General features: G+C 38.0%; 1 protein-coding gene across 2 annotated transcripts in view; it reads left to right on the top strand.

Annotated features, from left to right (window-relative positions):
* The window catches only part of smg1 (SMG1 nonsense mediated mRNA decay associated PI3K related kinase), a 139,319-nt gene extending 115,273 nt beyond the window's left edge, over positions 1-24,046 (top strand). For both annotated transcript variants that reach the window (XM_073060535.1, XM_073060534.1), the window contains exons 52-63: positions 312-468; positions 761-950; positions 1,608-2,077; positions 2,655-2,795; positions 3,315-3,467; positions 5,279-5,458; positions 7,669-7,896; positions 10,770-10,981; positions 13,551-13,657; positions 15,140-15,319; positions 15,917-16,023; positions 21,724-24,046. In XM_073060535.1, coding sequence (XP_072916636.1) covers positions 312-468; positions 761-950; positions 1,608-2,077; positions 2,655-2,795; positions 3,315-3,467; positions 5,279-5,458; positions 7,669-7,896; positions 10,770-10,981; positions 13,551-13,657; positions 15,140-15,319; positions 15,917-16,023; positions 21,724-21,801 — 2,203 coding nt within the window. In that variant the 3' untranslated portion in view covers positions 21,802-24,046. The remainder of the gene's footprint in view (positions 1-311; positions 469-760; positions 951-1,607; positions 2,078-2,654; positions 2,796-3,314; positions 3,468-5,278; positions 5,459-7,668; positions 7,897-10,769; positions 10,982-13,550; positions 13,658-15,139; positions 15,320-15,916; positions 16,024-21,723) is intronic.
* Positions 24,047-24,485: the final 439 nt, after the last annotated feature.

Raw genomic sequence — 24,485 nt, 5'->3', positions numbered from 1 at the left:
GCACAGGGTTTTCCTCACACCGGCCATGGTGAGACACAGCACCTGATCATTTGCAGGAGGGGTGGACTTCCTCGCCGCCACGTCACTTTACTTTAATCCTTTCCCATCTCTTCACTGGAAAAACCTGTGAAGGCTGCAATAAGCTTAAACAGAATATGCTTGCTGATATCTGTAAAATGTTTTCAAATTGCTCAAATTCCTCAAGGAGCACAAAATATAAAAATTGACTAATATACTTGAAGTTCAGTTTTGAATAAGGTTTATAGATTTTGTCTGCAGAAAGTTGTTTATTTTTTTCCGATTATTTTCAGAATGCTGCGAGCCCAGTATACTGAATTAATCCAGCCCAGAAGTGCGGATGGTTCCGTAGAGGAGACACCAAAGATGTCTGCTGGCCAGATGTTACTTGTGGCTTTTGATGGAATGTTTGCCCAAGTTGAAAGTGCATTTGGTTTATTAATTGAAAAGGTAGTATAATACACCAATGTTTTCTTTATTTATATAATCTAAAATTTTAGTATCATTGATATTTGGTGTACCCTGCAGTTTAACAATGAAAATATTGAATTGCACTGTGTATCATGATCCTGTCTTGTAGAGTTGAGTCTAGCTTCTCAAGTTACTTTTAAGGATGTGAATTGGGTTGTGACTAAACCAGTTTTATAACTTTAAAAACCCTCATAACTGCACTGTTTAGTTTGAGTAATGTGCAAACTATATTATACTTTTATATACTAAGTTGTGCTGGTGGCCTTTTTAGCTGAACAAGATGGAAGTACCACTAGCGTGGAGGAAAATTGACATTATTAGAGAGGCCCGTAGCACACAGGTCAACTTCTTTGATGATGATAATCACCGACTTGTGCTAGAGGAAATCTTCTTCCTGAAACGACTGCAAACTATAAAAGAATTCTTCAGACTTTGTGGAACCTTTGCTCATACATTATCAGGTATTTTTTGTTTAACAGTTCGTACAGTATCATTAAAATAATTGTTACAGCAAATATTGCATGTTATATTTTATCTTGGTCTACAAGGAGCACCATTTTAGGAGAATGTGCAGGATTATGTTCTTTAATATGTGACTGATTTGGTGAAACTTGTTGCCTTTCCTGAAAATCTCAAGGCTCTCTACAACTGACTAATAAAAAAAAATCAATGACAATTAAGTGATTTATCATCTGAATGAAACAACATTAATTTAGTTCTCTTTTAGCTTATTTAATATGATTTAACTGGCCAAAGGTTGGCTTTGATCTTTGATCTAATTTTTTAAATGATTATAGTTCACACTAATGCAAAGATTGCTTTGGCCTACAACCTGGAAAAATCACCTGACTACTGTCTGTGCATCTCATACTGTCATTTGTAGTTCTTGATTCAAAGGTGGTCATGAGATCATTGCAAATGAGCATTCTTTTACTGTAGTATATAATAGTATGTTTCCCATGGTGGAACATGTTTAATGCTTTTCACTCGTTGTGTCTAAATCCTTGTTAACCAAACCTATTTTTAAAAGTATGTGTTTCTTTTTCTGAAATATCTTGTTCTCTAATAACTATTGTCAGCTCAAAATATGATGTGCATTATTCTGTTTCATTTCCCAGGGGTTATTCCACTGGATGATCCCAGTTCATTGAATGGTCCTGTCCAATTGGTTAATGTAAAATCCATGTACAGGAGTTCTTGCTTCAGTGAAGATCAAATGGCTAAACCAATAAAGGCATTTACAGCAGATTTTGTGAGACAGCTTTTGATTGGCCTTCCAACTCAAGCACTTGGACTGACCCTTTGCAGTTATATTAGTGCTCTTGGTGTGGACATTATTGCACAAGTGGAAGCCAAAGACTTTGGTGCTGAAAGTAAGGTTTCTGTGGATGATCTTTGTAAGAAAGCAGTGGAACATAACATTCAGGTTGGCAGATTTTCACAATTAGTTATGAACAGAGCCACTGTACTGGCCAGCTCATATGATACCGCTTGGAAAAAGCATGATCTGGTTCGCAGGTTGGAGACAAATATCGCATCTTGTAAGACCAGCTTCCAGAGGGTACAGATACAGATTGCTATGTTTCAGGTAAACTTTTGTGTTTTTTATTGTGTTTAAGGGAAAAAGAAAAGTATAAGGGAGTACCTTTAAGGCAAACTTGTGTTAATTAGGTGCAGATTTAGACCCCAAGTGTATTCAGCTTTTCGTTTAACTGTTCCACTATTGTCACACCTGAATAGTATTTGATTACTTGTGTCTCCTGATTTTTTGAAATTGTACAGTAGTACATTTTATTGCTACATCTAACATATCAAGCAATTCTAAAGTATCCCTTAAATCCAGTTTGATTTTGGGTACTGATGTTTATGCAATTCCTTCTAGTTCTATCAGAATTGTTTAACTAGTTCCTTTTGCCAGCACCCAGATTAATGCTGTTCACTTAATAAATAAAACTGAGGCTGATGTAGTTGAACTCGGTGAATAACAACTCCACCTACTGTGGCTTTTGGTCTGTGGTTTTTTTTTGAATGTTTTATCCATTTGAGGTATTTTTTCTACCTGCTTGAATGCAGTGCAAAAGGATGCTAACTAATAAACAGGTTTTATTTTTCATAAGTGTGAGTATGTAAAATTAGTTTCAACTATGATTCATTTCTTCTAACAGTGGCAGCATGAAGATATTCTTATGAATAGAACTCAGCCTATTTCAACAGTTACACCTCCGCCTCGCACAGGGATTCTTTCCAACATGAAAAAGAAATTGCATGCTCTTAGCCAACTGGAAGTTTCTGTCTCCACAGTACAGGTAAGTTATTTGTTTCAGTTTTATTTTTGTACTTGAATGTATTCGCCTTCAATAAACCAGTGTTCATAGGTCAAATATGAGCCTTTTGCACTGCCTCGTGGTACTTTTTTTCTTGCACTTAAACTGGCATTAATGTGTAGCGTGGGAGCACACCCTACAGTATATTCAATACAATGGAATCTGGCATAGGTTACAAAAGTGCTTCAATTGAGATGCATGATTCATTAAAGTTCAAGTTTAATTATCATTCAACCATGCATGAATACAGTTGACTGATAATTAAACTGAATATAAAATGTGGTGATTTGCCACTTCAGGCAAGTTACAATAGGTTCCAAAAAATTCTCCACCTCGAGTATTTTTAAGTGGAGATTCTATTTTTGAAGTTGAATGCCTTTTTTTTTTAACCCCTATCTGCTTAATCATGGTTTGAATGATGAAAAAAATCTCAATTTCTCCTTCAAATGTAACTTTCTCAATGCCAGAAATATAATACAGCATATTTTTTTTGTTATACAGGAGAAACTGGCAGCTTTGGAAGCCAGCATAGAGCAACGTTTGAAATGGGCAGGGGGAGCTAATCCTGCTTTGGCACCTGTACTCCAAGATTTTGAGGCAACCATCTCTGAAAGGAGAAATCTGGTAGTGAAGGAAAGTCAGCGGGCAAACCAAGTATGTATATGCTTGCTCCAAGAACCATTCCAAAGCATTTTTCATTTCCCAGTACAAATACTCAAATGTAGTACAAGTCCATTGCACATTCCATTCATGTTCCTTTGGCAGACAGGAAACACTAAAGATATAAATAAAAGATTAAATTTGCTATAACATATGATTCACTTAAAGTCAAATTTACTGAAATGAGGCCTCCGTCGGTCAGCTAACTATGGATAGTGCGATTGAAAGCTTTCAATCACCAGTTCTGTGACAGCATGGATATTGTATCCTAGCTGTCTAGATATGCAAGCCTAGACAGTGTGATATGGAGAGCAAGCTGTTGCCCATGTAGCAAGCTCACCCTCTCCATACATCTGATGAACATAAAGGAATGGCAGAGACCGATACAGTTTGGTACCAGCAATGTACCAGGAGTTGCCAGTCAGCATTGAACTCAATGTAGGACTACCTTAGACACTCCAGCTCTAAATTATATCCTCGGGGTTTACTCCCAAGGTCTTCCCTGTGAGTGGGTATAGCCACAAGGCAGGGGAGGTTTGAGATCAGTGCTTTCCTTCTAGATAAGCTGCCAACCACGGCTGATGAGCCCCATTTGCCAGAAGCAACTGGTTTTAAGGCACCAGCAACCCGCCTTTGCCCTTTTATCAGTCAGTAGAAACTGTTCTGCCAGGCTTAATAGCTAAGTCACACGTGAAAGTCAGGAGCTGGGCTTGGTTGTCTAAGGCTATTTGAGGCGTATGCCATTGAGAGCTTTTAATATGTAGTGGGAGCTTGTTCCTGTTTCCACCCCCAGCGACAACAACCTGAAGGAACCTTACTGAAATAAAACTAATTTGACTAAGTGTCATATACTGTTGAATCAGTTTGAGTGCTTACATCAGAACAGGTTCTCAATTGAACATTCAGAACTGAGGGTATATTCTTCCCTTTTCACTGGATTTGGATTGACAACTCATTAATACAGTTGAAAGCTAATACTGTCTTTGAAAGAAAGAGAATCAGAATCAGGTTTATTATCACTGATGTACAGTATATCATGAAATCTGTTGTGACCCAGTAGATTGGCGCAGTTTATTTTCTGAATTCTGTATTTGAATCCACAATAAACTGCTTTCTATAAGGTTATCCATATCTATCCAGTTCTATACAACGCAGATAAGTGCCTGACAGTTCTTTTTTTTAAAAAAAAAACCTTGGATTGATATCAACTGATTTCAATCATTTAAGAACTCACATTTTTCAGTTTCATTTTAAACTTCTGCAACTGCTCTTATTTGACTCTTGTGTCAGGTTTTTTAAAAAAATTCATCTGCCGTTGACCTTTGTTCTGAAACTGGGATTATTCTGTAACACTGTTTTAAGGGAACTGGGCAAAATCCCCAAAGGACATTTAGATCTCCATTAACAAAAAAATCATGTGCCAAGACCATGAAGAGGCGGTGAAGGAACTTAGAGAGCATCATCTAATGTGGAGCTGCCTTTTATCTTTGGAAATGAGCCTGTGCTGGTGGATTGTACTTTGCACATTTCAATTGTACATATTTACCTTAAATTAATGCTAAAAGAATGGAAAGATTTTACTAATGGACATAGGAAATACACCACCAAAATAGTGATTTGGCTCAGCTAGGCAATACCATTGGTAATGGTCCATTCAAGCTACCTGCCATATTTCTTCACCTATGTGAAATAGTTGTGTCATTGGAGTTTACCAGAAGCAGGCTTGTGTAAAGGGAATAAAGTACTTGAAATAGTGCACAGGTTTCCTTTTTATCACTTGTTAAGTTGTTTCTCCTTTTGTCTAGGTAACTTTCCTCTGTAGCACAATACTTCATTTTGAAAGTTTACGAACTCGGACACCTGAGGCCTTGAGTTTGGATGCTGCGTTGTTTGACCTAATAAAGCAGTGTCAACAAATGTGTTCATTTGCATCACAATTTAGCAGCTCAGTGTCGGACCTTGAACTTCGACTCCTTAAGCGTTTGGTAAGTTGAAATATTTATTCATTTCACTGCTTCAGAACTTGACACTGAACTACCTATCTCATCTTTAAACTCTGAGCTCAGTAGGATTGTTGATCAATTTGCATTTTAAAAAGGTACACCCCTGACAACTCGTGGAAGTATACTTTATTCAAGTTGTAAAGAGAAAAACACTCACAACTTGCACATTACATGTCAAGGCTAAAGGTGATCAGTCTTAGGTGTCTGATACCCAGGTTCCAGATTTGAACTTCAGTTTTCTGAGTATTCAAGTTTGAGTAGTCATTGTCCAGAACCCTTCCCCTCTGATCCTTTCTCTTACCCTCTATTAAGATAGTTCCATCGGTTGCTAAAGTATCATTTCATTAATTGTGTGACATCCTAGCCAATCAGCTACACAGGAATTTGTGGGAGCATGGGGGTTTCTTGACCAAGTCTCTTCACATAGATATTTTGTTGCATTCTGTGCGAGTTTGTTGCGAGTCTGTGGTGGCCAGTGCTATTACGTTTGCTGTTGTGTGCTGGGGCAGCAGGCTGAGGGTAGCAGACACCAACAGAATCAACAAACTCATTTGCAAGGCCAGTGATGATGTGGGGGTGAAACTGGACTCTCTGACGGTGGTGTCTGAAAAGAGGATGCTGTCCAAATTGCATGCCATCTTGGACAATGTCTCCCATCCACTCCATAATGTAATGGTTAGGCACAGGAGTACATTCAGCCAGAGACTCATTCCACCGAGATGCAACACTGAGCATCATAGGAAGTCATTCCTGCCTGTGGCCATCAAACTTTACAATTCCTCCCTCGGAGTGTCAGACACCCTGAGCCAATAGGCTGGTCCTGGACTTATTTCCACTTGGAATCAGAATCAGACTTTAATCGCCAAGTACCTATGCACATACAAGGAATTTACTTCCGGCAGATGTTGTCTCTCTGCTCATAACAATAATAATGATAAATATAAATGAAAATATAGATTATACATACAGGTAGTGCAATCCAAGTAATAGTTAGCCGACAGTTAACCGGCAGTTAATTGTTCAGCAAAGTGACCGCAGTAGGGAAAAAACTTCTCCAATGCCTATTAGTCTTGGTCTGGAGGGATCTGAAGCGCCTACCAGACGGAAGCAGATCAAACAGTCCGTGCGCAGGATGGGAGGAGTCCTTTATGATGTTCCCCGCCCTCTTCTTCAACCTGGAAGAGTACAGGTCTACAATAGAGGGCAGGGAGGCTCCAATGATGTGCTCGGCAGTCCTCACTGTGCGCTGTAGTCTGGTTCTATCCTGCTTGGTGGCGGCTCCAAACCACACAATGATGGAGGTGCACAGGACAGACTCAATGACTGCAGTGTAGAACTGCAGCAGCAATTCCTGAGGCAGACCGTATTTCCTCAAGAGCCACAGGAAATACATCCGCTGCTGGGCCTTCTTCAGGATGGAGCTGATGTTCTGCTCCCACTTCAGATCATGAGAGAAGGTGGTTCCCAGGAACCTGAAGTTTTCCACGGTGGACACAGGGCTGCTGAGGACTGTGAGGGGAGACATAGCGGGGGGATGTCTCCTGAAATCCACTATCATCTCCTTTGTCTTGAGCATGTTCAGCTCCAGATTGTTCCGACTGCACCAGAGCGCCAGTTGGTCCACCTGCTGTCGATATGCAGACTCAACACTATTCTGGATGAGTCCGATGACGGTAGTGTCGTCTGCAAACTTCAAAAGCTTCACATAGGGGTTGGAGGAGGTGCAGTCTTTGGTGTAGAGGGAGAACAGCAGTGGAGAGAGGACACACCCCTGGGGGGCGCCTGTGTTGGTGATTCAAATATCTGAGGTGACCTGTCCCATCCTTACCTGCTGACTTCTGTTGGTCAGGAAGCTGTAAATCCAATCGCAGAGGTCAAGTGGCACAGTAAGGTGAGACAATTTGGAGCAGAGGATATGAGGGACGATGGTGTTAAACGCCGAACTGAAATCCACAAACAGCATGCGAATAATTTACTTATTATTATTTAATTGTTTATGGTTTTATATTGTTATATTTCTACACTATTCTTGGTTGGTGCGACTGTAACAAAACCCAGTTTCCCTCGGGATCAATAAAGTATGTCTGTCTGTCTAAACTAGCCTTTGGTTGTCTTATTAACAAAGTGGTGTTTGCTTTGATTGTTATGGGTGTTATTGCTTCAACCTTGTGATATTCACCTATTTATTCCAGGCTACCAGTCTTGACCATCCAATAGGAAGTTCTGAATGGCTTTCTTCTGCACACAAACAACTGACTCAAGATATGGCAACACAAAGGGCAGCACAAACTGAAAAGGAACAGCAGATCGAAGCTGTGTGCGAAACAATACAGACTCTGGTGGATAATATTAAAACTGTGCTTACTGGCCATAATAAATTATTGGCTGATGTTAAACATCTCCTTAAAGCAATGGCAAAGGTAATCATCTGCATTCATTATTTTCCTGTTTTGGGGAATTGATAAGTTTGCCTTCAGAATTTTACTTAAACTTTTCTTGGACTGTTAGACAATTTGTAACTTCAAAGTTGCTTTAAATATTGGGCCGCTTGAAACAGAATTGTAGATATTTCCAGTTTGTTTTATGGGGAGGAGGAGCTCTTGGCTCTTCCGAGTAAGAGCACAACAAGAAGCAAATGATGGATAGACATGCTATCATTCAAGAGTTCGGGATAATGGCCTGAATAGTCTGACTGTGAACTTCGTGAAACCAAGTACCACTTTGAGTAGTTGCGATGCCTCCAAAAACTGGGAGAATAAGGAACTATTCTTGATTTGAAAATTTTTAATAATCATCAGAAAAGGGGCTTTAAAATGGTAACATAATGTGAACAATGTTAAAAGAAATTAATTTATACAAGTTGAGCACCCCTTGTCTGAAATGTTTCACTGGAAAATTTGCATCTGTATAAGAGAAACTTCAGGGGTGAAACCCAAATTTAAACACAAAATCCATTTACATTACATATATATTATACATATACCATGAATGTAATTTATATAATTTTAATAATCCTGTGCATGAAATAATAATTAAACCAACAGAAAGGTAAGCTAACACTACCTCAGCCGCCCAGATGGACAGTCAGTGGCAGTTTGGCAATGCCATTATTCCAAACTCTGAATTTCTGTGCTACTGGTAATCAGTCTTTGTCTTGCACTTGTTCAGCACACGTGCTGTTACAGCCATTCATTGTTAGATTTTCATCAGCGACAATCTTGACAAACTCATCAATGCTGCTTCATGATCAACAGATGCTTTATCACCACAAATCTTTAAAATGTTAAGTGTTACTCTTTTTCTTAAATTTCTGCAACCATCCAGCTGAATATTCACAATTAGCTTCAATTTTCAGTTCATCATAATAGATCTGCTTGTTTCATGATCGCATACCGTTTAGCATTCACTCTGTCGCTGACAAATCCACTCTTTCAGTACACAATTGAGAACTTTATTTTTCGCTTTATGCAGTATTTTAATATTTTTCATTAACTTCTGCTCATTGCATGTGTGAGGTCTCTTCTCAGAACTGTCTGGTGTGCAGAGAGCTGCACATCGCCTGGGAACCTACCCAGCACGTTTGTAGAATTTTCCATTTGTGTTATCTTGTCAGCACTCAAAAAAAAATAATAAAATTTTGGATAAGGGATCTCATCCTGTATATAGTTCTAAAATGAGTGCTAGTGTCAAGTAATCAAATTGTATTTACTACTGTCCAAGACACGGGTTCATGATTGGAATCCCAAAATGAAATGTACAGTTGTGAGAATATCTATAAGGGTGATGTCAAAATGCTTGATATTATACAGAAGTTGTGTTGTTGATTCTTATCCACCCTGGATCAACAGTGGCTATGCATGAAGCCATGTCTAGGAGCATTCAGAATTTTTCTCCTTTGGTCAATACAGGTTAACAGAGAGAAATGTAAAACTATCATAGTTAAGGCTGTTCTAGTATAAAAATTTGACCTTGCTGAATTCAAAAATCACTATCCACAAAATTTGAGAAATGGAATAAAATATAGCTCTCAGAGTTTGAATAAAAACTAAAATGAACAAGTGTTTCAATATGTTTCTTCCTTAATCTTAGGGGCCTTTTGTTAATTAATGATTTGCATCTTTCTGTAAAACCAAGATTTTTCATTTAAACTGTGATTACTTTGTCTTTATCTGTTTGTATTTAATACAACGAGGGCTTTATTAATTTGTCTGAAAGTTGGTGGTTAATAGTTTTGAGGTTTCTATACTTTGCTGAAAGGTCAGTAGCAAACTGGTGAATTCTTTACCAGTCCCATCCCAGTCCCATCCATAGAAGCATACATCACAAGGATGGACCATACAGGCCACCATGTCTGCGCTAACATTAACTAATCCCATCTGCCTGCACACAGTTGGTGTCCCTCCATCACCTGCCTGTATGTGTCTAAATCCAGATTTTATAAATCCATGGGCAAATCCAGAACAAAGAGCTAGATGTATAGAAAAGGGATTTTTCTACTTGTATCAAGTGCAGTTCTGAAATTTAGTGGGGCTTTTTGAAAATGCTAACTCTAGGAGAATATAGCTATTCCTTACTACCATTCATTAGGGCATAGAACATAGCGAAGCACAGTAGAAGGTCTTCAGCTCAATATGTCGTGCCAATCCTTTACCTGCTTCAAAATCAATCTGTTCCCTTCCAAATAGCCGCCTACTTTTTTTCATCAATGTGCCTCTCTAAGAGTCTCGTAAATGTCCCTAATGTATCTGTATCTACTTCTGCCACTCTCCCTGCCAAAGCAGTCCACACACCTACCACTCTGAGTGTGGAGTTTTTTTTAAGATTTTTGTTTTGATTTACAAAGCTATATACGGGATATACAAAGCATTCACTGGGATATAAAGCTATATACAAAGCATTCACTGGGATGACGACAATCACTTCATCACCCGGCAAAGTAGCCCAAATGATCATGAATGCAGCATTCACATTTATAGTCATACATTGCATTACCAGTTACAGTAATCAGTGGTATTGATCTATATATCAGTGTTGGAATCTGGGAAATCAAACCCTGGCTATAATCAATTCATTGTTAACATGAGCTATTCCTGTTACAACTTTTAAGAGTTAACAGTTTTGTACTTGTGTACCTCTGCTTGCTATGAATTGGGCATACATGCTTGTGCTAATTCCATGTGGCTTACAGATTTGTGAGAATTTAAATGCCTTGAAATTTCAAAATGGATATTAGAGGCGAATGAACTGTGTGCAAACTAATGGAATTTTTTTTGTCTTTGTATTTTATTGAAAGGATGAAGAAGCAGCTATGGGAGACAATGAAGATGTTCCATATGAAGATAGTGTGCGCCAATTTTTAGCTGAATACAAGTCCTGGCAGGATAACATCCAAACAGTGCTTTTCACAATAGTGCAGGCTATGGGACAGGTCCGAAGTCAGGAACACGTTGAAATGCTGCAGGAGATTACACCAACTTTAAAGGAAATGAAATCGCAAAGCCTGAAGTAAGATAATAAAGTTTAATAGAATTTCAAGTTAAAGCAATTTCCTTAATATTTTAGTTTAACAAATTTCAGCTGCACCCTAGGCAAGCTATAACTTTCTAAATGGGTTTCATATATCTTCTGCAGTGCAGTCTTTCATTTACATAGTGTAATCATTGCTAGATTTTTCAATATTATTGAGATGAAATTAAAATTAAGTCTTGCCCAAAATGAAAAACAAATTGTCTTCTTAATCAATTCCTACATGAAACGGTGCAGCATAATGTGTCAAACTGAGCAACTGTGGTTTATAGATGTATGATTTATTTAACTTTCAAAGATATAAAGCACAACTCAAGTCGTTGCAGTACATTTGTGGACAATATTTTCTATTTTGCATTCATAATTTACTCAGCATGCAGATTTTGACATCAACCACCTGAATATTGTCAATAATTGTGATTGTCACAGACTCGTAGTCATAAATCACAAAGCAAGCCTTTGGCCCAACTCATTCATGCCAACCAAGATGTCTCTTTCTGAGCTAGTCCCATTTGACCTCTATCTCACTAGGTCTTTTCTATCCATGTATTTGTCCAAATGTCTTTTAAGCATTTGTAAATGCACCCATCTCTACTGCTTCCTAAGCAGCTCATTCCAGATACCCATTACCCTCTGAGGGATGGAGTGAGAAATGTTGCCACTCAGGTTCCTTTTAATTTTTTTGTTCTCTCACCTTAAATATTTGTCCACTGTTTTAAACTCCCCTACCCTGGGAAAAAGGCTAAACACCTTTTATGCAGTTCTTTAAAGTCATCCCTGAACCTCCTATGCTTCAGGGAGAAAAGTTCCAGTCTATTGAGACTCTTCATAACTCCCTTGTGAATCTTTTCTTTACCCTTTCCAACTTAATGACATCCCTGTACACCTGAGTGACCAGAACTCCACACAGTGTGATCTCACAACATCTTGTACAGTTGTAACATGGCACTCCAATTCAAGGCACTCAGTGTACTAACAGTTGAAGGCAGAACTTTCACCATCCTGTCTACCTGTTCTGCCAGTTTCAGGGAACAATGTGCCTATACCGCCAGGTCTCTGCTCTACAAACTTCTTCAGAGCCCTACCATTTACAGTGCATGTCCTGCCCTTGTTTGACCAAAATGCAACCGCTGGTACTTAACAAGAGTTAAATTCCATCATTTTTGAAGCAATAATTAGTATTGCTTTATAATTGGAACCCATACACTTTTCAAGTTATTTACTCTTTTTGAAAAATAGTTTGTTACCTCTCATAAACATAGTCTTCATTTTGGTTGCCACAGTTTTTCATTTCTGACAGTAAGCTTTAGGGTTTTTGATCTTTGGGGCATGTTTCATACTCTCAGATTCTCTTGTCATCCAAGTCTTAATTCTATGACTGAGCATGGTGGTAAGGAAGCCAGACTGAATGAAAGGTACCTTTAGGCTTTCTATCCATTAATTTCAATGCGAGGAAATTTGTGAGCACATTCTGAATTTTATGGAACACTTCTATCAGGTAAGACTGGTTGTCATCTTTGCCAGCCTTCAAAAAAGATGTTAGTGAAGGCCGGATCCTTCAAACATGTGTAAAAGGAAACTGCAAAATATATCAATCCTTTGTATGAATTTTTTAATCGCTAAGTGAACTGCATTCTGGCATTAAGCCTTGTAAGTTAGGTAAAAGGAAACTGCAAAATATATCAATCCTTTGTATGAATTTTTTAATCGCTAAGTGAACTGCATTCTGGCATTAAGCCTTGTAAGTTAGGAAGATAAGAAATTCAGTAGCTGGTTTGGTGATAATTGCCTTAAGCTAAAAGGGGTTAAATGTTGTTGTCAGTTCTACTGCCAGGTCAGATATGTGCTTGAATGAGCATGAAGGTGGAGCTGTGATTGCTGCTCTTTCACAGCCCAGGATCCCAAATTCTCAGATGCTACCAGTAGTTTGTACACTCATTCCAGCTTCTCTGGTTTCCTCCCGCATCCTGGAAATGTGCAGAGATTAATTTACTGTTGTTAAATACCCTATAGTGTAGTATAAGGCAAAATAATCAGGGAAGTTGATGGGCATGTGAGAGTAAGCTACAAATGTGCAAGGCGATAAGGGGCAGGGGTATGTCACCAATGAGATTGCTTTCTGGGCGATTGTGGGGGTTAGGAGGAGCCTGTTGAATGGTTTTCTCTTGTAACCCAAGAAGATGCAGTGAGGGCTTTCACAGGTGTAATCTTTTATTTCTGCTATTGACACTTAGCCTAAGTTCTAAATAATAGACGTTTGTGCTAATTAGCTACCGACATCCTCCTTGGGGAAAGAATTGTAAGGATTGGGAGAAAACCCTTTGCTAAAATATACAAATGGAATTATTGTTTTGCACAGAAAGCTAGATGAGGATAGAACTATTCGTTTTATTAACCTAACTCCATCTTTACCTTGGCTGGAATTGGTACTGTTCACTTGCCTTTGAGGCAGTCATGTGTTACTTAAAATATATATTTCAACTAATTTCTAAAAAAATTAAAATTGCTTTTCTTTTTATGTTTTCAATATAACTTCCTTGTTTTTCAGTATCTACAATGATCTGGTCAGTTTTGCATCCCCACTCGTTACAGATAAATCTAATGAGTGTTCAAGTCCAACCTCTGTCTCTGCATTTCAGCCCAGTTTTGCTGCAGGTAATCTTTACTTTTCAACTTGTGGCTCGATTCTCAACCACAATTTTTCTTTTAAGCAGTCTTGATTCTTGTACTAACCAGTCCTTAATTGATTGATTACAATAAGCAAATTTCAGTTTTATGTATTTTAGGTATATTTTACTTAATATGATGGTCAAATGCACCTCTGGACTATAGAGATGGTTTCTCAAAACTTTGCTTCATTTACTGATCAGTTTTAATGTTCTAGACTCCAGTGAAAAATGTCTGTACTAAAATAGGCAGAAGCAATCAAGAGAAAAATCATCAAACTGTACTGACTGCCATCAGTTTGCCAGATAAATCTAATGAGTATTCAAGTTCAACCTCTCTGCATTTCATCCCAGTTTTGAGGCAGGGTTGTTCATATTTCTGATATCATGAAGGGTCTCAGCCTGTAATGTCAACTGTTTATGCCTCTCTATGGGTGCTGCCTTACATACTGGGCTCCTCCAGAATTTTGTGTGTTGCTCTGGATTTCCAGCATCTGATGAATCTTTTGTGTTTATTGTTCGTGTTTATATGATTAATGAGAAAATATTACATTGCTGCTTAGCTGTGAGTGCATTATGTAAAACTCTTTTTCAAGAGTTGCATGTAGACTGCTCAGTGAGCTACCAGAGTATTCTGAACTTTGGCTGGTTTTATTAGCCCATGTATAATCACCAAACCATTCATTAAAATCTTCAGTGCTTACATGCAGTTCTGTATGGTTCAGTGCTTAACATTGTTAGTAGGCAGTTATAGGCCAAGGAAAGCATCCTATCCAAATGTATCACTGCTTGGAATGGCAACTGCTCTACCCGAGACTGCAAGAAATTGCAGTGAGTTGTAAATTCAGCCCAGTATGTCAACAAAGCCACCACTTCATTGAGTCCCTCTGCACTTCCCCCTGTCTTGGGAAAGCAACCATCATGATCAATGACCCCTCCCACATCAGAAATTCTCACTTCTCTAACCCCACACCCTCTTCCCTCATCAAGCAAAAGATACAAAAGCTTGAAAACATGTATAAGACTCTTGAGTGGATCTCTTGTATGATGAGATGAACTTTATCTTGCAGTCTACTTCATAGCCCTTGTGCCTTGCCCACCAGAACTGCATTTTCTTTGTAGCTATAACACTATATTCTACATTGTTAATCTTTGTACTATCTTGATGTACTTGTGTATGGAATGGTTGTAAGCTAAGTGTTTCACTCTATCTTGATACTTGTAGCTAGTTTACCATTGTCAAAAATTAGGCAATATGTGGCATTGAGTTTTTAATTTGTTTCACAGTTCCAATCCAAGTGAATAAAGATTCTGTGCACAGACACTAATTAAAATAACATTGATGAGGTTAAACCAGCAAATTAAAATCTGCAGGTTTTAGTTTCATCTGAATTAATTTTCAAATCTTGCATAAAATAACATGCTTAAGCCACTGTGTGAAATTAGATTGTGTATCTTGTACTACTTGCAGCTGTTCGCAGTAGTACAACGCAAAAGACCCAACCAGAAGTCATGTCACAGAATGCACGAAAGATGGCTCAGAGAAATCTTGCCGCTTCAGCTAACACACCACCTGGCACAAGCACAGGATTGGGCAAGAATGTTGCTCCAAGTCCAAAGAAAGCGGCAAGAGATCCCAAGACTGGGAAAGGTAAATAATATTTTTCTACTGTATTCATTAGTTGTAAATCAGTATGTTCATTACTATTTTACTTTATTGCTCACTTTTTAAATGTACTCTGTTCTGTGTGGTGTGTAGATCTACGCTAGTCTGTACACGTCTATGGCAAAACATGAACACATAATCTAAATTGATATTTCTGGTGTCATTGGTGAAAGCTTATCAGAGTTCAAAGCGTTCAAAGTAAATTTATTATTAAAGTACACACATGTCACCATATACAACCTTGAGATTTTCTTGCAGGCATGCTCAATAAATCCATAATAGAATAATAACCATAATAGAATCAAAGGAAAACCATATCATCAGGAATCCCAGTCTTTTTAAAATAAGATGTTGCTTGAGCTTTCTTAACTTAATCCATAGATTAATTATTTTTAAATGTGACCATCTAAATTTTAAGGATATAAAGTAGCCTTACTTTGGGAATGATTCTGCTGGTAAATTATCTTTCCTCCAAACTGGCTGCTGTTTGCCTACATAAATGAAATCACCTGATTTTTGAACATATTAAAATATTTAGTTGTATGCAAAGTGATAGACAAAATTGCCTTTTTATATTTTCAGCTGTTCAGGAACGGAATTCCTATGCTGTTAGTGTGTGGAAAAGAGTGAAGGCCAAGCTGGAAGGCAGAGATGTAGATCCCAACAGGAGGATGACAGTTGCTGAACAGGTACAATGAAATCATTGCATGCTTGTATTCTAACAAACTTTTTATAGACTACCCAAATGTTATTCACTTTATAACATATCTTAGGTAGCTAACGTCTGAACAATGGTGGAAAAACTTGAGAATCGGACTCAAAAATTGGGTTTAAGATATCAGTTCAGGTCCTGTCATGGTTGGAAAAATCACTACTGAGAGAGTAAGACTGTTTCATCTGATGTTTCTGCCTTGAGTGGTGTAGAGGAAGGGTCATACAGTAATTAAATATGAAGGATGGTGAAAAGGACATTCATATGTAAAATTGTTAAAATTACTCTTTAAGTGATGGGCTTATACAAGGGTGGAAGATGGTGATGCATGAGGTGAAGCTTTTGATGATGCTTTGGGAAAACCTGGTCGAGTTCCAGTAAATGGACTATGACCAGTATCCATGTAAGGAAATTGCCTGCCATAAGTGGATGTGGCTTCCATCATTGTTCAGTGACAGAAAGCTCCAACTTGCCCAAAACTTGATGTTTGTCAGGCAGTTCAGCAAACAGATGTTGAAAGGGTGAATCTCAGTGTAATAAGTGTGCAGTGTAGAAGTTGATTTTGTGTTGATGAACAGCACTTCAGTGTAGCAGAAGTGAGATTCCAAGGTACTTTGGAGAAAACTTTGTGGTCCTTGCTGGAAATGCACAAGCTTCATTAGGAGTGAAGATAAGGGCATTACTATGGAAGAAAAAAAATACTACATTTGGATCACTACCTTGGTCATGGTTGAGTTGATATGGTGGTCAGTCATCCCAGCCACAGTAGAGCAGTATCCAATGAACAACCACTTTTTCTTTACTAATAACTTTCTACCCACCATAGGCTCCATTTCTTCAGTGATTGATGAACATGTCTGGTCTTCAGTTCCACTTAACAGTTCAACAGGATATGAGGAACAGAAAGACAAACTTTTAGGCATGGACTGATCGGTAAAAAGAAACATCAGTGCCACAGAAAAGCCAGGCACTGACCACCTTTTAACAAGAGAGTCTAACCATTGATCTTTAACATTCAATGACATTACTATTGCTGAGACCCCACCATTAATGTTAATTATTGTCGTTCAATGAAAAATCTGTGGGAATAGTTGTAAGTACAAGTACTGTGTTTAGCCTCTTGGCATCCCAAAGGTGTAAGTTAGGAGTGTGATATAATACTCTCCATTTGTCTAGATGAGTACAGCAACAACATCTTTAGAAGCTTCTGTCCAGGATAAAGTAACCCATGTTTTTACCTTAGCACAACACAAAGTCTTCTTGTCATTCACCACATGCACAGTAGCTGCAGTAAGTATCATCTAAACAATGTATTCTGGCTACACAGCCAGGTTACAATGACTACACCATCCAAACTTGTGAGCTCCACCACAAAGGAAAATGGCTTCAGGTGCATGGAAATGTTGCCAATTGTGTATTGCCCTTCAAGTTTCACACTATCCTAACTTGGAAATATATAGTATATTGCTGAGTCTGAATCCTGGCACTCCAGTAGCACTGAGGGAGTACGTTCACCAGGAGGATGCAGGGGTTCAAAGCAGCAGTTCATCATTACATTCTCAAGTACGGTAATTGTGGGGTGGGCATTCTGAAAAATGAATACATTTTGAAAAAAATTGGCACAAAAAATGTGAATAAATGACTGAAACTCGCTGGAAAATTAAGAATGCCAGAGTTGCTGTCTTAAAAGATGTTCTGACCACATTATTCTTCAGTCAAATGATGCAAAATTGTAATACACAAATTCCAGTTAGAAATTGTATAAAATAAGTTCTTAATTTCATCTGATGTGGAGGTGAGTGGACTGTGGAATAGAAATTACAATTTTTTGGGGGGACATGGGAAGGAGATTGATGTGTAGGGATATTTGGCTCATAAATTAGACCTGGGAAATCAAAAGATCTAAAAAAAAGGTTAAAAAGTATATATTTTAATTGTGTAGAAATATGAAAAAATGTATATGTTAGTGGTTGAGAAACTAAATTTTGCACCATATTTTATACACCTGTTTGTATTGATAATATTCATCAATATAAATTAAAAACTGAAATTAATTGATCCATCATTTAGGAAGATCAATGCCTTACTAGCTTACAACTAGGCCAGATTATTTATGGATTTGAATAGATCAGATTGGCTACAAAGACTTCTTGTACATTTGATTATATTTTTGTGTAACCTCATTCAACCTAAAAAGTAATGCTCTCTACTTTCACCAACAAGCAAATATTCAATTTCTACAGTCGGTCCACCTTATCCGCGGATTCCGCATGCGCGGATTCAACCAACCACGGATCGGGAAAACCCGGAAGTTCTCTCCAGCACTCATTGTTTGAGCATGTACAGACTATTTTTTCTTGTCATTATTCCCTAAACAATACAGTATAACAACTATTTACATAGCATTTACATTGTATTAGGTATTATAAGTAATTTAGAAATAACTTAAAAGTACAGGCAGTCCCCAGGTTATGAATGAGTTCCGTTCCTGAGTACGTCTTTAAGTCGGATTTGAAGTCGGAACAGGTACATCCGGTATTATTTAGCGTCAGTTAGTCAAAAGTTTTTCTTAGTATATAGTACATATTTTACCTTTCTATAAAACACTTAAGAAACACGTATTTCAATAATTAAACCACTGTGTTGCTTAGTAATAATTGTAGCTTTAATCAGGGCAGGGCCTTTCACATGCTCCATTAAAATTGTTCCGATCATTGACCGACTGTAGCCTAACGCTTTTCCAATGACCGATGGCGTTTCACCTCTTTCCGATCACTTTATTACTTCCACCTTATTTTCAATCGCGATCGTGATTATTTTCGTAAACAGAAACACCACGGTTTCAGAGCTGCATCGGGTCCGAATGTCCACTGCACTGAACATGTTAAATTAAGTCCGGGGTTCCGCTGGGTCCTAAAGACCAGCGCATTGATTCAGGTTAAATAAGGGACTTGAGCATCCGCGGGGGGTCTCGGAACCAATCCCCCGCGGATAAGAAGGGCCGACTGTATCATTGTGACTTATTTTGTTTACTAAATTCCTCACTGAACCTCCTTCTCTACACAAAATGCAGATCATAAACAGCCTAAAATAGTGAAACATGGTTTATCCAGAGTTCACAGGACAAATGAAAATATTAACATGCTATTTCAGAGAGTAATCTTGTGTGTGATCATTTCTAAGGTGTCAGGATATGTTCTAGTTTCTTCCCCTTAGTGAAATGCATTCTTGTCTTTTCTGTTGAGTTGGGCAGTCTTTCCACAATGAAAGCTAAAATGAATCATTCAGCATTGAACAATTGTAAGTTTCAAATTCCTGGGAATTAACATCAATAATACCCTGTCCTGACTGAACACATTGCCACCATGTGCCACTACTTCCTCAGCAGACTAAAGAAATTTGGCATGCCCCCATGACCTTCATCTACTTTATTGATGCACCATAGAAAGCACCCTATCTTGATGCATCCTGGCGACTGCTCTGCTCATCACAAGAAACTTCAGAGAGCTGTGGACACAGTTCAACACAATACATAAACCAGTCTCCTCCATGGACTCTGTCTGCACTTCTCACTGTCTCAGTGATCGCACCCACTCTGAACATCCTCTCTTCTCTCCCATATGGCCCCACCACCACCGTCGGGCAAGAGATACAAAAGCCTGAACGCTCATATCACCAGGCTCAAGGACAGTTGACTGTTGAATGTTTCCCTAGTCCAATAAGGACAGCTAACTACATAACCTACCTGTCCACCTGCTGCACTTTGTACTGTAACACTTTTTTCTGAACTCTTGTTTTACCTTGTGTCTTAATGCACCACTATAATGAATTGATATGTGGATGATATGCAAGATGGGTGTTTTCACTGTACCTCAGTAAACATGACATTAAACCAATTGTCATTCCTTCTGGGCTGCAACTTTGCCATTTCTTTACCATCTTCATTTTTTTTTTAATGATGCTGATTTGCTAGTTCGACACTCAACCCAGCCTCGAAGTCCGGTGTGAATGCCACTACACCACCGGCTGGCTATAAACTAGTTCAAGCTGATTGATTTAAGGCTTCCCAGTAGTGCAATCTGCCTTTGTCTAATTAGCTTTGGGTGGTGGGATGAGGAGCAAATTAAATTAACATATTGCAATTGTACACATAAGTAGCCATAACTTTGCTTCCAATATTATTAAAGGTGCTCCACAACAGCAAATCTACACTGCGCATTCTCCACAAGCAATGAAATGATTGCTTGTTTGGTAGCATATAAAAGTTCAGACAATGCCTTTTTAGATAAGTTTAATCATACCCAGAATCTTATTGATTTGTTTCCTGCTTATTTCCTCATTATTTCTAATTTATACTGAAGAACAGTAGATTTTGGTTAGTTGGGCCATCAGTTAATCAGGGTATTTGCTTATTTGGGGCACTGTACTGTTTAATTAGGGCAGGAAACTGTTGCCGAACAGATTCTTGCTCGTGTCATTCGCATATACTGTATGGCCAAAAGACACTACCCTCTGCTTAGAGGATAGGGGTTTTAAGTAGCATCTGTTGTATGTTCAGAAAACAGTGATTTTTGTCACTGATAGTTGGTAATAAATAAGTAGTTAGACAATTCAGAACTGTTTCAAGTATTCAGGCTTGGAGATGCCAAAAATGGCTGGGAGTGAAAATGAAACCATTCCACTACTTTAAGTTAGGAACTACAAAGAATTTAAAGATATTGGCCATCATCCTGAATATTACAGTGAAAGTGAAGATTTGGACAATGCAATCATTGATAGTATAGTATGAAGGCAGTCCATTATCTGTCTGCACAAGGTATCTGCTGATTTTGTTCATTGCGAACACTAGATAAATATTGCCATTGATAACTTTTAGGAACTAATATACAGTTTTGTAGCACAGTAGCACCATTGGTAGTCTGATTTATTCTGTATTTCATTTAAATATATAAATTGTTACTCAGTTTCTTTTTTATACCTTTTTAACTATTTCCGTGAAACTTCAACTAATTGGGGTAGCCGCTTTATTGGGCCAAAGATATGCTGGTCCTAATGTGTCCCTATTAACCAGAATCCACTATTTTCAAACAGTTCAAAATGCCCAGTTATAATGTCACATTAGTTTAAACATGTTTTATTTTTGGCAATCAGTAATCTCCTCTTCCCAGTCAGAAGAATGAAAAAGTAAATCTGATTTGGTTCTCATGCTAATCAGTGATAACTATCTGTGGTTAATGGTCAAAGATCAAATGAGGTACTAAATCATACACTGCAAAAGGTTGCAGAATTACCACCTAATCATTGTTGCAGCTCATTATTAATTAGCCAGTGATGGGGAGAAATAAAATCACACTGGTTAGCATATATGGAGACTACTGCATGAATTTAAGACCTGTGCTGGCTTGAAATTTGCATGTCTACACCGTAGAAATGAAACATTCCACACTTTGATTTACTACCCTTGAAAGAAGAAAAGTTAAATGACAATTTCAAATTTATGTGGCATCAGTGTCACGACAGGGATGTTTGCTATTCCGATGCAAGATGAAATGTATCCTTTTTCTCTCATTGTAAGGATTTGTTTAGAGTACTGTTTTCTCATTATTTGGGACATTAATCTATAATACAGTCTGCTAAAATATAAAGAAACAATTTCTCCATTGTTTGTATTTTCTAGGTTGATTACGTGATTAAAGAAGCTACTAATCTAGATAACTTGGCACAACTGTATGAAGGTTGGACGGCGTGGGTATGAGCTGAAATACAGTGGATCTCTCTGGTTCAAAGAGGTCAGGTATCCACCAGAATCAACTCGGCCACAGGCATCTATAGCCGCGCCATGGCAGGTGTTGATGCATTCTGGGGCTTAATATGAGGAAATCTAGGAATCCCCGTGCATTCAGAGTGATTAGTCAGAAGGCTGCACTCAGGGATATGCTTAATACAATGGTCTGCACCCCAAAGTCAAGGGCCATGGCGCCCAGTCTAAATTACACGATTGTCTTTCTGTCATCCAAGAACTGCAGAAACATCGAGGGTGTAGGTGCTGAAACGATTGCTTTCCTACTGAGTACAGAGTGATTTGAAAACCCCAAGTCCATCTGTCCTGTGAACATTTCAAGTCACAAAGTACTAAACCCTGCTGAAAGGTAATTTAGAATACTGGGGCTCCACAGAGAGAAGTCTACTTCTGCAATCCCCAGACACGTGATTCCAGTTGGATAACGACTTCACTGGCTAACTTGCCCTTGAAGATGGCCATCCAGTAAGAAAACCAAGGCTAGGAGAAATGATGGACTCCAGAAACAGCCTAAATAAAGATTGGATATACTACATGGAACTTGTGTGAGGAAGATGACACCACCCGATCTTTTTGTTAGCTTTCTCTTATAGGTGTATGCTAGTTTAGCAAAGTGCTTCTCAGATGCCTGTAATTCTGTTTACTGTGATTGAATTTCGGTAGTAGGTCATCATTTTATTGTGAACATCTTGCAAGGTCCACAAGCTGAAACATTACATTGAGCATTGATGGATTCATGGTAAACTGAAGGGTTAGGTGTTTCCATGCACACATTTCAAAGTGGTTTTTTTTTCTTCTTGTTTTGTTACTTGGAGTCGAAAGGTCTTGGATATTTTTGTGTAACTTCATCATGCAGGTTTTGACATTTGTATGAATAAAACTCTGAATAAACCCTCCAATGTATTTGAAAGTGACATACCATGACCAGTTAAGCTTTTTTCAATTGAGCGATTACTACTCTCCTTTTGCTTTCTTTCATTTTTGTTGCAATTCTCCCAGCAATCCATGGCCAGCATTGCTTGCAGAGATGTTTGAGAACATCTGTCCTTTCTAATAGTTTTAACTCTTTCTTTCCATCCACTGTGTGCTTTAGTCTTTATCCCCAGCTCCACCTCAATACTCCCTTACCCTAATGTTGTGTTCTGTCGGAATATGACTGCATCATTTCCATTATGCTTTAGGGGTAATTGCTTTCAATAATACAAAACACAATGAGGTTCCTTTTGTGCAGTACACCCTCACCACTATTGTACCAATTTTATTTTTTTTACCCCAATATAGACTTAGCTGTATTTTACATTAAGCTGGCACAAGTAATAAAGAATGTCCTTTGGTGGAGGCAAATGGTGTGTGATACTTTTTAAATTTTCACAATGGTTTAGCTTCATTTTGTGAACAAGCCCATTTTTCAGCACTGTATGATAAATGGAATAGCATAGATTCAGACATATCATCTCATTTTGATTCCAGCTTATTCTTGCAGCTCTTGCTACTTTGAGATAAATTGAGTATCTTCAGTATTTTTTAATACTTTTGAGAGAATGTCTCTTTCCACTTTTTGTTAGTTATTTTCAGTCCCCATCATGAAACTGCTCTCCAGCTGAAAGGCTGCAACAGACCAGGTCTTCCTCTAATTTCTGTGGTATATTATTTTACTTGTGTATTATCAGTAAATGGTCAGAATTGACTAATGTTCACGTCTTGGAATTTTGGTTGTAATGCCACAGAGTGCTCTGCCACTAAGGAAATCCCATGCCATGCATGGCTATCAGTGTGCAAAAATGAAGTATACAGAATTTCAAATAGATTTCAAATGTCAGGCTGAAATAATAGCCCTGACCTTTGGAGCTAATGAACTATCTGTAACCTCCAGTATAATTCCATCCTGATAAATGTCTGAATTACCAAGAAGTTTAAAAAGAAGAATGCATTTGTTTGGGACATGGAATAGTAACTACACAAAAGTATTTAATTCACTGTAAAGTTTTTTGGGATACTGAGGCGAGGAGCAATACAAATGCAAGTTCTTTTTCAAGAAGTTCAGTGGGAAATTGTGCATTACAGTATCTGTACATGGGTATGAATCTTGTTTGTATTATGCGCACATTGTTTATAAAAACTCAAATTAAATTAAAATAAAATATTGTACTGCTACAAATTTACATCCAGGACCTTATTTCCAATAAAATTATTACATTCACACTGTTCCTGGTATTAGAACTATTTTATCTTCTGTGCATCTCCCCAAAAAAAAAACACAGATGGGTAGGAATAGGCTTCTGTACAGTCATTAGTTTTACCTGCAAAGTTTGCTTTGGCAGAGTAGAACAGGTTGATCATGCCTGATGTTACTGTTTGCCATTTCACCAAAATCCTGGTCTAAATATGTTAAAGATATAACAAGACGTTATGTTCAACTGGTACACTGAATCATTTGTTCCTACTTGCTTAGTTCATTAATGACCTCTTTGAATTCCAGTTTATATAAATAATTTTTCAGTTTGTAGAAAGATGTTACATTACACACATTGTTACATACAGGGCTGTTCTTTAGCCATTACTGCACCTCCAAGAATATCTGCAACATCTAACTACCTTGGCTTTTCCTTTTTGTTGTCTTTGTCTTCTGCTTCATTGTG

This window comes from Hemitrygon akajei, chromosome 11, assembly GCF_048418815.1.
Source record: "Hemitrygon akajei chromosome 11, sHemAka1.3, whole genome shotgun sequence".
Classification (NCBI taxonomy): Eukaryota; Metazoa; Chordata; class Chondrichthyes; order Myliobatiformes; family Dasyatidae; genus Hemitrygon; species Hemitrygon akajei.
Note: the sequence above shows the minus strand (reverse complement) of the source record. Positions and strands in the feature narration are given on the sequence as shown.